Source organism: the organism of the source record quoted next, unplaced genomic scaffold (genome assembly GCF_019419815.1).
Source record: "Pyrus x bretschneideri cultivar Hongxiangsu unplaced genomic scaffold, Pyrus_bretschneideri_v1 Contig90, whole genome shotgun sequence".
Taxonomy (NCBI): Eukaryota; Viridiplantae; Streptophyta; class Magnoliopsida; order Rosales; family Rosaceae; genus Pyrus; species Pyrus x bretschneideri.
In genome coordinates this window covers 1009432-1021890 of record NW_025999832.1, presented here as the reverse complement: position 1 = coordinate 1021890, position 12459 = coordinate 1009432, and the positions used below count along the sequence as shown (strand labels likewise).

The window sequence follows — 12459 nt, the reverse complement described above, 5'->3', positions numbered from 1 at the left end:
GGGAGAAACCATATTGCTGGGCTCTTTGTCTTTTTCTCATTTTTGGTTAAAGGCTCATTAGCTTTGATCCAAGCCCAATGGGAAATGGACATTCGTTTGTAGTTTCCTTTTGTTTTCACTTTAGTTAAAAGGTAGTGTTATTCACACTTATTTTTTACTACTAACAACTCATTTCAATTTTTTGTCGTTAGATCAAATGAATTAAATAAAACCAATAGCCAAACATTAACAAGGATGTGTAAGAAGTAAAAATGAGTATGAATAGCATTATCGTGTTGAAAGATATTAGTATTTATGTTTATTGTAGTATTTGGGTTTTGTTAGTTTAGGAATTGGCCTAGCTCATCCGAGTTAGGATTTCTTAGGTTTAGTTCTCTATAAAAACAGCTTGTAATTGAGTTTGAGAATAAGTTAGTCACGATGTGGTCTCTTGAGATTTTGTAGCGTTTCGGCATTTTCGTTTGTTTAATAATATTCTTATTATTTTGTAATCTCGTTCGTCGCACACTCTAATATTTAACTTATCCTAGTTAAATTCGTCAACTAAGTTGAATTTTCATCCTTTTGTTTTACACGTCTTCTCATTCAGCAAGTAGCCACTGCATCTTCGATTCAAGCTCTTCTTCCTACACTTAGTGTAGCATAAATTAGTAACATTGTTTGTAACAAAAAAGAATGTGCTCATTCAGTGTCTTGACTTAATAGTTACTAAACTTTAGACAAATCAAAACTAAAGTAATCGATAACCAAAATTTTTTATAAACCAAAGTTACCGTAAATTGTCGAACCAAAAATACCAGTATGGATATTACCGAATTGCAAAATACCAATAGTTTTAGTTTTGCTAAGGGTCATTATCGATTTAAATTAATTAAAAGGTCCTGTACCCGGTTTTTTAAACCCAAATTGCAACCCCACTTCCCACCCTGAAAGTGCAAGTTTTTATGATTTTATGAATTACTTTCTGATTATTATGCTAGACTCAGTTTTATTGTAAACACTTGGCACAATATAGGTGAAACCATTTCTAAGAATATTGTTGTCAAGAAAATCCTTCGGTCTTTGGCTACTAGGTTTGACACAAAAGTGACCACAATTGAAGGGCATGGGAATTTAAACACCTATAAACATAAAGAGTTACTTGGGCCTTTAAAAGCTTAGGAATTGAAACATCCTCCAGTCAAAAAATTCATGAGTGTTGCCTTTAAAGCAGTTCAGGAACATGAAGGGGATGGTGGTGCTGGTGATGAAGAGCTTGGCTCTTCTCACTAAAAAATTCAAAATTTTCTGAAAAGTCAAAGTTTAAAAAGTCATTATAAAAAAGGTAGTTCATGATCTAAAAATTCAGGTCTAAAGAATTCACTTACAAGATAAAATTTTAACTAGGAGATAATGTCATGAGTGTCAGGGTTATGGTCATTGTGCACATAAGTGTGCGAACACTGCCAAGAAGCAAAAAAAAAAAAAAAAAACAAAAAAAAGTTAAAACTGCAATGAAAGTCATTTCGAGTGATAGTGAGTCCTATGTGATGAAGATGAAGTTGTTGCTTTTGTTGCTCAGGTTGAGTTGGTTAACCTAAGGACCTTTTCTTTTGACTCTTGAAGATTGTATAAATTTACTGTTGTGTCCGCTTCTTCTATGCCCAAAATGATATATTGATTTGGAGGAAAAAGGAGAATCAATTTTTATTTTTTTTGCATGCTAGCTAGATCTTCAATTTCATTGCATGATTCTAATGAAAATCATATTATTGCTCTTGAAGGTGTACCTATTCAGAAACATTTGGCGAATAAATTTTCAAAACCTTTGGACAATATTCAATGTTCGATTCGAAAATTTTAGAAAATTAATTGGTGTGTGTTGCATTGACTAAATCATTTTGTAAATTTATGTCAAACATGCATCTCATCTGCATGTTCATGTCGATTAGGATGGTGCGAATTTTAGTTTGTTTCTTGCAACGGTTACAATGCTTATTGGTTTCAATCCCAGACTCAAGTATGTTGGCAGTTCTTGATTTTATTGAATGAGTTTCCTTTTATGTTAGCACTGAATATGTTTGATTATCACGAAAAACAACTGCACGCCATTTAGATGTTAATTTAAGGCATGATTTAAAAATTCATATGACTACTTACTACGGTCTAGTGGTATCTCTCTTCACTTGAAAGTGAGAGGTCTTAGGTTCGAATCTCATGAATGACGAATTCAATACCAAATTAGGCTACTCATTGTGTGGTTTTGCCGAACTCCCCCTCCCCTTAGTTTAAAAATATCGATGTACTAAAAAAAAAATTAAAATTCATATGTGAATCTAGTAATTTTATAAAATCCTTGTGATGTTTTGAGCCGATTGAACCATTATATATGCATCAATCACATTTTTTTGTGTGTATGATCTCATATTTACTTGTACCTCTAGAACTTGCTTTAAACCTCTCGAACATATATTGATTCATGTGATATCTTGAGGATGACAAAAGCATCTAGGACATACCACCATTACCATATCTATCAATGTCCTAATATAATATTCCCTAGCAACCCCTTTGAGCCTCATTAGCTTTTTATTCTTGTAACTATATATGTCATTTTTAACCCCAAACCTTAAACACTCATCCTACTCTATTCTTTGAAATTGGTAGAGTATGTTTTCTTTAAGATATCTTTTTTCTTAGAGAAAAAGAAGAAGAAGGGAAAAAGAGTGCACAAAAAGTTCAATTGTGGGAAAATGTTTGTGTGATTTTAGAGATAGCTTTTTTCTTAGATTGGGTCCAACAAAATAATTTTGATCCTTGTTTGAGAGATTTGTGTTCTTAATACGTTGCCAAATACTTCTACTTAATTATATGGACTACTAAATCATTGAATCTTTGTGTTATCTTTACCCCTTGTTTCTTTCACCTTCATCTTAGCCCCATTGCAACCCTAATTATAGACCTTTTGATTGAAGAAGTTGCTTGATATTGATAACAGGTTAGATAGTCAAGCAAGCATATGTCGGCATGTTCTATGAGATCACTTAAATGAAACACTAGTATAACTCAAAAATTTATGTGTGCATGGGTGTACATCATGTGAGAAGCTTACTTGTTGCATATGATGATTTAAAGGAGCTTAGAATTACTTGAGATGGTTATTACACACATGAACTTTCAAGGAAAATCAAAAAGTAATTTACTAACACATGCGATGCTTATTCACTTTCTCTCTTGAATGTTCGCATATTATGGCTATGGGATGGGACTCCAATGCTTATCATGTTTTGCTTGTTTACATTTTCATTTACTTAATTTGGCATAAAATTGCTAGATGGTGAAGTCATGTTGCCTATATCACGTGATCATTTGTTTGTTGGAGTTTGACTTTGTGTTTTTGCAAATTAAGTGCTCTTTATTTTCATTGTAAGAACGATACAGCTTGTGTTATTGTCGTTGAAATCAACACCACTTGGTGATGCTCTTCTTGTTATTATATTTTAACTTTGTGTTTTGTTACTACTTTTCATTTATTGTTTTATATTTTTGGATTTCCTTGACAAAAAGGGGAAGAAAGCATATTTTTTTTGTGTTTAGATTTTCTAACAAAAAGGGGGGAAGTAAGTGTTTGATATGGTTAAGAGGAGTTGTTACATTGAAAGTGAGTATAATTTAATTTGTAGGATTGCAACATGGTTTTAATCATTTGTTAGTTTGATTGATCTCACTTTGGTTATTGTTATTCAAATCTCATTTTATACTTCACTGGTAGTTTGGATTTTTTGTGTGCGGGTTTCAATTCATGATCTATGATGGATAGGTTTAGGAGTCATTTTAATTGTTATTGGGGTTTTGTCTAGGAAATGCCAAAGGTGAGGTTGAAAGAGCAAGCTTTTGTGATTGGTTAATTTCCTAGACAAGGTAATGCATGTGTCTGTGATAGACTAGTGCTAAATTTTAGTGCCTAGGTTCGTGATATGAAAACTTGTACGTCAAGGAAAATCGAAGACAATATGATTTCGTGGATCACTTATGGTAAACGTGCATCATTTTAGGAAAATATATTAGGAGAGTGTGGTCAAATAAAATCCATTTATGATATCATCAACTTATTTTAGGGTTAAAGCATAAAATCAATTTACATAATTGTAGGCTGTTGATTTTGTTTCTCGCATCCATTATATACTAGTGGTTTTCCAACAGGTTTACTATCTTTGCCAACCATAGTTTTGTGCGAGAAAACGTTTAAGGCAAGGATCTTGTATGCTACGTTAGAAGAGAAATCCAAGTGAAACACTTTTTTCTAGCTATGATCATTCACATTTCCTTTCAAGAGGAGACAAAGAAAAGCAAGTACGAAAACTACAGGACAAGGTGAACTTTGAGTTTGTAAATTGTCTTATAGTCTTGTATATATTTCCTGATCTTAGCTGATTATATTCTGGCAATGTGCCCGTGGATTTTCTCCATCATGTGTGGCTTTTACCACGTTAAAGAAACTCTCGTGTGTTCATTGTATTTCATGATGTAAGAGTTACTACGCAAAATAACTTTTTATTTAATTGATAATCATATAAAGCAGAAGATATTACGCTCATAATTTTAAGTTTCACGTTACTCTTACTCCATCCAAGAGACATGTCAGACACAAGGCATCCCACCGTAAACCAAATATTGTACCTTAGATTCAATGGGATTCAAGAATCCATTCTACAAAACATGGACAAGTGTTGTCTTATAGCGATTAGATTACATACACCTTGTTCGACCCCCTAAGCTTTCCACAAAAATCTATATGTATCTATGAGATCGAGTATGGAATTCCGTTTACTCATTTTAAATTGAGTATTTGATTCCACCGTTTTAATTTTCAATTTCTAAATCCGACCATGAATAATAATACAGTCATTTTATTGTCCAAATGATTTTTTGTCAACAAAACTGTATGAAACTTTTGCACGTTGGTCCCGAGGCGGTTTCTCCATCCGACAATGCTACCTAATATCTTAACTTGCAGTAACTCAAGTATCAGATTGTGCTTGGTTAATTTGCAATGGCGGGATTACAGCCTCTACTTTCTTTTAGCACAACCATGTTTCAAACAAATTTTGCTGATTTCTTGTAGAGATAGATTTTTGGTGGTTAACCATGATGAGTTCATTTAGCGCAATTACACCTGATGGGAAAACAAAACCGCAACGTGAAGCATCACACACCAAGAAGTTTGCACCAATTAAAAGCTTTTTAATCTGTGTTGCATATATATTAATTGATGAACTTGCAGATGCACAGAATGGTAGGACCAAAATGTGGACCGTCGATCCAGTCTACCCGTAAGTTAGTGCGACGATCCATAGAGGAGGAGTTTGACCATTTGTCAAAAATTGAGTCCCCTAAACTCTTAATTGATTTTTTCTACATATACATCAGCCACCTACAAGTGCGGAGCTATATAATTAGGCGCCCTTGCTTTGTGGTCGCAATCTTAGGTTGTTGTTAACTTATTTATAGACAAACTCAAGTAGTCAATTGTAGTTAGTGTATAAGGCTACTTATTTATAGACAAACTCAAGTAGTCAATTGTAGTTAGTGTATAAGGCTATCTCCAATCTCAAAACTAAAATCTAAAAGTTATGAATTCGTACTCGGCCTAAAATGTGGTAGTGCAAACATTCAACAAAGTTAGAAGAGCCTAAATTATTATGAAGATTTAAAAAAAAAATGAAAATGGTTACATTGGGCTATCTTCAATGTAAATATTCAAAGTTTTAAGTTATATTTGACTCTAAATATGCCAGTATAATTTATTCCATGTCATATGCATACAGAGTCAAATTCAAATTTGAACTTTTAAATTTAGCGCATAAGATTAAGTGTCTAAGATTAAAGTTAAACTCAACTTTTAACTCCAAATTTCATGGTGTATTGGAGATAACCTTATAGATGATTGGTGCCTAACCTTATAGATGATTAGTGCCGACTAATTTGTATTGGCATTTGAAGAAAACTCTGGCATAAACCACCATGGGGTTGTTCAGTGGTTGGGGATGAATTTCAGTCTCGTATATTCCACATGGCGCGTCTTGGGTTCAATCCTGACGTTAATGAATCGCACGATGGTGACTAGGGGAGACTAAAAGGTCTTTGTGAGTCTTTCCGTCTCCGGAAAATGTGGACTGCCGTGACGAAACCATCAGTTGGTCCCCTTTAAAAAAAAAAATAGAAGAAAACTCTGGCATAGAGAATCCATTTTAGGATAGAGTAATGACATAATAGTGAGAATTATCAGTATAATGGATGATAGTGAAAATAAAAAAAGAATTGATGAGGATAATCGAAGATGGAGGGAAAAACAAGATAATCACACAAACAAGAAGAGAGGCCAAAAAGGGAGTCAGTTTATAAGTTAATTAAGGGTGAATAAGCTCATGACTTGAGGCCTAATCACACACACACACACACACACACACACACATTTGCATGACATATAAATATAAATAGCATAGTGTATATATTATATAGGACAAAATGAAGAAAAAGTTCTATCAATTTTCAGTTTTGACAAATAGCCCCAAAATAGAGTAAGTGAGGACAACAGGTAGGAGACTACAAGCGCTTGGAGACGGTCACAAAAATACCTGTGATCCAGCCGGCTCAACACCTTCTGTGCTCCCATCCCCGTAAATTGTAAACACCACCACCCCCCCCCCCCCCCCCCCCACCTCTCCCCCCCCTCCTCCCGGTTCCAAGTTCCAATCCAATTTTCAATACAAACAGTAAATCCATAAATGTTATTTATTTTTCATTTCATTTATAAATTTTCCTGCCAAGAAAATCATACCATTTAATTAATTTTGTGCTCTCATCCTCCAATATATTAGCACTAGTATATCATCCCTTCCTTCCTTCTCATTATATTAGATGACCTAGTCACATCCCTCATCTCCCTCCCTCTCTTCTCTCCTTCTCTGTCTATTTTTCTCTCTTTGCTCTCTTTGGGTAAGAGAAAGCGAGAGAGAGCGCGAGTTTAATGGCGAAAACCTCACAGAAAACGAAGAACAGTACTGCTGGAAGCACTAACAACAGCAGCACCACCACAACCACCACTAGCAGTACTGCTACAACAACAACAAAAGGCAAGCGGACACGAAATAGCGTTCGCCGTGACTCTCCGCCCCAGCGGAGCTCCGTCTACCGTGGTGTCACGAGGTTATATCATATTCATGGATACATGTTAGTTAAATTAATTGTATAGTCTCTACCATTTTCTTACCTTTTCTTGTTTGGAGTTAGCCGCCGGTTCTTGTTTCATTTCTGTTTTTAACTTAGGGTGATATATCACTGATCAACGTTGATGTTTTTGAATTTAGGCATCGATGGACGGGTCGATTCGAAGCTCATTTGTGGGACAAGAATTGCTGGAATGAGTCGCAGAACAAGAAAGGAAGACAAGGTTCTTCATTAATCTCTTGTTTCCTTGATTTGGTTTTTAATTCTTTTCTCCTTAATTCTTTTTTTGTTTTGGGGTTAACAATTTCCCTTTTCTTGTGTTTTTGGTTTCTTGGTGGCGATGATGATATTGATGGAATTAATCCCAACTCAAGTGCAGTCTATCTAGGTCTGTCCCCTTTTGAAAACAAGTTAATTTTCATATTTTTTTATTACTGCGTCATTTTAATTCATAATTTGATTTATTGGTTGGGCAAGAAATGGATCAATTTAATTATACGCGGGATATTTCATCTTTCTTAGGGGCATATGATGACGAAGAAGCTGCTGGACGTGCTTATGACTTGGCAGCATTAAAGTACTGGGGACGAGATACAGTCCTCAATTTCCCAGTATATTTTTTACCTTACTAAAACTGGATGGTGGATCGATCCATCTCTGGACTATGATCAAAAATATTTTTTTTTAATTAATTTGTGATGTCATTAACATATATATGAAATGGTATGTATCCACCTTAATTCTACATCTTTGATTAATTGTTGTAGGTATCCACTTATCAAGAAGAGATCATAGAAATGGAGAGCCAGTCGAAAGAAGAATACATTGGATCATTGCGAAGGTGATAATTAATTAAACTTGTATCTCGTATCTACTTTGATAAATATATATAATAGAGCTTTTAAATTTTTATTAATTAACAGGAAAAGTAGTGGATTTTCTCGCGGGGTTTCAAAGTATAGAGGCGTGGCAAGGTGCTTATATTTAATTAATTTTCATTATTTTTTTTACAAGTGATAAGATAATTTTATTAAATTTATCTTAACTACTAAGATATGTGATTCAAACTTAGATGCAGTAGAACACCTTATTTTAACTAACTTGATTAAATTCATATATTTTAATTCCACGATTATTGCTTTAACGAAATGATACTAAAATAATTAAGTGCAAGTCTATACATTTCATAAAATGTTGAGATGTGGCTGTCACAATGACACAATCTATTGCATATAATTCAAAGTTACCAAAAAGTTGACATGTGGCCGTCATAATCTATACGCATGTAGGGAGATATTGTACAACTGACTTTATACTTTATAGAGATATATTTGGTTTTTAATTTCTTTGATTTAATTCATTTTTGCAGACACCATCAAAATGGAAGATGGGAAGCTCGAATTGGCAGAGTATATGGAAACAAATACCTTTACCTTGGAACCTACGGTAATTCCCACTTTTTACAATTTAATGTTTTTACTACAAGCGATATTATCATTAAAAATTATATTAAACGGAAAAAAAAAATAGAGAGTAAAATCTGAATACAGTGATTTGAAGAGGAACGTTATATCCGTTTAGGACAATACACCACTGCTTTACAGTTTTGAATTCAAGTCTTCAGCAATAAATATGTTATTATTTTTTTTCAAATGTCAATTAGAAATATATAGGATATTTGTTAATAAAAAAACCAAGAAAGCAAGATCTTTGGTTTGCCAAAATAACTTAACAAAGAATCTTTTTCTTTAACTTGTGGATTAACCTAATTGGATTTGGATCCCATCCGGATCCAAATTGTGAGAATCGTAAGAATTCTCACATCTTAACCGTTCATTATGTATCGTATTGTCAAAAATCATTTGAATTTTTTTATTTAAAATTAAACACAAATAATACTGATGAAAACTAGTCGCAAAATATACAATGATCGCCTAAGATATAGAAATGCTTAGAATTTCCACAAAATGAATCCGGAAATGACCCTCTTTCAACCTAAATCTGGTTACAAGTTTAAAATGCCACGTGGAAAGATGCGACTCCTCACACGTCATTGGTGTACTTCAACTACTAACACCAAAGAAGTAAAGTTATGTAATTGAAAAATCTTTTCCTAATGAATTCCTAATAAAAAAAACAACACAGGTGATCCAAGATAATAGGATAAAGAAAACAATGAAAATTACGCAATCAAAACCATTTGTTGGTACGTAGATCACCTAACCTGAACTGCCCATGCACCTATTCAAGATTTTTATTCAAATTTTTTCGAAAATAATTTCCAGATCTTTCCCCCACAATTTGCTAGCAAATTAAATTTTTGTATTTATTATAGCTTTGTTTGTATCCCACACCATTATAAAGATGTGGGAAAAGTAAAAATAAGTGTACGTGTAGATAGCACACCCTTTCTTATGTATGTACAACCTTTGAATTTTATTGTTTAATCTCTATATTTTGGCAGCTACACAAGAAGAAGCAGCCATAGCATATGACATGGCAGCAATAGAATACCGTGGACTTAATGCCATTACAAACTTTGATCTTAGCCGTTACATCAAGTCTCTGTGCCCAGATAATACAAACGGGCCTAACGACGCTCAACAAAACCCTAACGGTGTCCTCCATCAAATGCAAAACCCTAATGGTGTCCTCAATCAAATGCACAACCCTGACGGTAAACCAGAACTGGAGATCATGCCTGACCACACGAGTTCGAGTAGCGCTAGTCAGTCAGCCGTAGTTTTGCCACGGTCAGAAAATGGTTCATCGGCGTCATCCGCACCAGGGCTCTTGCTACAATCTCCTAAGTTTAAAGAAATGCTCGAGAGATCCTCTGTTACTGAATGCTCTCCAACTCTTTCAGAGCCGGAAATACGTAGACGCATTTTTCCTGATGACATTCAAACGTATTTTGATTGCCAAGACTTGAACAGCTTTGCGGAAGTAGACGACATTATTTTTGGTGACTTACGATCGTTTACTTCACCTGTTTTTCACTGTGAACTCGATGCATGAAGATGATCCGCAAAGAAAGTGGAAGACGTATACTATTATAGGATGAGATGAGTTTTATTTGGATGTTCCTGTGAATATGGAGGGACATCGTGTTCACTGACACAGAAGAAGACGGTAACTTTGAAAGTTTGCTAATTGTTGTTGTTTATTGGTTGATTTTCATGTAGATGGAAGTAGAAATTCATTTACCACATATTTTCCTAATAAGATAAGTTCAAAAGTTGGCATTTAAGGGCTATTTAATTCATTTCTATTCTATATTATACCTGCATGTTGTGGTAGAAGTTTTAGCCATTTTCAGACGAAAACTTACACAACAATCAACAAATAACACCTTTGATGGTCAAAGAGATTACGGCTTATGTGCGTAGCAAAAACTTACTAAAAGTTGATGGAGATGAGGTATTTATAGGGAGGTGGCCAACGATAAGGGTACACGTGGCTACATTCGATTGACTAAGATGAGCCATCCGTAGGATGGATGTGAAAAGAATAATCTCAAAGATATTAATTGTTAAATAATATATTGGGATTATCTTGGAAATTTCCTTGATTGGATATGATTGGAATTTTTGCATGTTTAAGTTGATCTTCGATTAGGAGAATCTTAAAGGTAGATTTGGTAATTAATCCTATCTTTAGTGCTTTGACTTTCCTCCTTGCCACGAGTAGAGAGCTTGATGATTTCGTAGTGAGCTGCTCTAGCCTATAGGGATGTTGGACTACACGCGGGAAAAGGTTCAAGTGTCGTCTTCAGAATTTTTGAAATTATATTTTGCTCCACACGTATCTTTCATATATATAATGAGTGCACCTACGTTAATGAACAAAACATTCATTCTTTGAAACTACTATGTTTCTTGTTTGACATGCACTGGATAACTGATTCAAATGTTTTACTACAAAACATTTTTGTATACATTTTGGTGTGAATTCGATCTCACTGATCCTCCTTCTTCTAATAATTAACAGTTTATGTCATTAATATCTCTGTGTCAATGAGAAAAACTCACTTCTCTGTGTGATCTTATTGTCCCTCAATAGGGCCCAATGTGCGGCCGAATAGTAACATGGGGGGTATTTCAGGGAAAGGATCCTCTCCAGATCCCTTTCTAATCCACCAAGTTCGGAGATCCAAACCATTGAAAATTAATCCAATTGCTAAAGTTATTATAACTTTTAAAGTGGGCCCCTATTTGTAGTCGTTGGATCAAATTTCAATTACCTGAATTTCCAAACTTTGTGGATTAGAAGGAAGGGAGCCTGAAAGTGATCCTCTCCAGATCCCTTTCTCATCCACCAAGTTCGGAGATTCAGACCATTAAAATTTAATCCAACTGCAAAAGTTATTATAACTTTTAAAGTGAGCCCCTATTTGTAGTCGTTTGATCAAATTTCAATTACCTGAATTTCCAAACTTTGTGGATTAGAAGGAAGGGAATCAGAGAGGATCCCTTTCCTTATTTCAGGTCGTTAGTAGTTGGCAGCTGCCAATAAATTTTGTTCTTAAAAAGTTGAGTTGATGGTAAACCCTTGACACAAAAAAGTTTGATGGCGAACACATATGACTAACTAGGTGGGAGGTTTGTCACATGTGTGTGTAGAGAGAGAGAGAGAGAGAGGAATCTTTAAGGGAATAGATTCCTTAGTTGTGGGCTTCACATTACATCGAATTTTAACGATCTGAACGGTTTATTTTCCAAGAAATCTTTAAGGGAATAGATTCCTTAGTTGTGGGCTTCACATTACATCGAATTTTAACGATCCGAACGGTTTATTTTCCAAGTTACACCTCATAGATTATCCTTACAAAATATTAGCCAAATTGGAAATGTTTAAGACATCTAATTGGGTTCAAAAAAATTCACGAATACTTTATTATATAAGAAACAATGAAATTTTATCTTGATAATTAAATAGGCAAATGGTTTCGGATTGAATTGAATTTTTGCAAGAATGATCTATGAATCGAGACTTACAAAATAGATAGTTCGGATCATTGAAGTTCGATGTAGAGTGAGCCCCACACCTAATCCCCATTTTTTTCAAAAAATGGGGATCTTTTTGCATAAAGGGCCTATATATATATATAGTTAGGACTCGGGATACACGTTTTGATACATTTTGAAACGCATTTTTGTAGGGTTCCCTCAGTAATGTTTATCTTTTATATCTTACCTTAATGGTCATGTCTACCAAAAATCACTCAAATACAAAACGATATGACCATTG

At 34.3% G+C, this 12459-nt stretch overlaps 1 protein-coding gene across 3 annotated transcripts; it reads left to right on the top strand.

Annotated features, from left to right (window-relative positions):
- Window positions 1–6711: 6711 nt before the first annotated feature.
- On the top strand, window positions 6712–10459 carry LOC125473634 (AP2-like ethylene-responsive transcription factor At1g16060). 3 transcript variants are annotated; one of them, XM_048576732.1, is made up of 8 exons: window positions 6712–7188; window positions 7350–7432; window positions 7589–7597; window positions 7732–7820; window positions 7977–8050; window positions 8133–8183; window positions 8579–8655; window positions 9674–10459. In XM_048576732.1, exons 1-8 carry the CDS (start codon window positions 7010–7012, stop codon window positions 10225–10227), a joined length of 1116 nt encoding a protein of 371 aa, XP_048432689.1. In that variant the 5' UTR covers window positions 6712–7009; the 3' UTR covers window positions 10228–10459. The 3 variants fall into 3 exon arrangements, with proteins under 3 accessions (XP_048432689.1, XP_048432688.1, XP_048432690.1); XM_048576731.1 differs by having other exon boundaries at window positions 6712–7212; XM_048576733.1 differs by lacking the exon at window positions 8133–8183 and having other exon boundaries at window positions 6712–7212.
- The last annotated feature ends 2000 nt before the right edge of the window (window positions 10460–12459 follow it).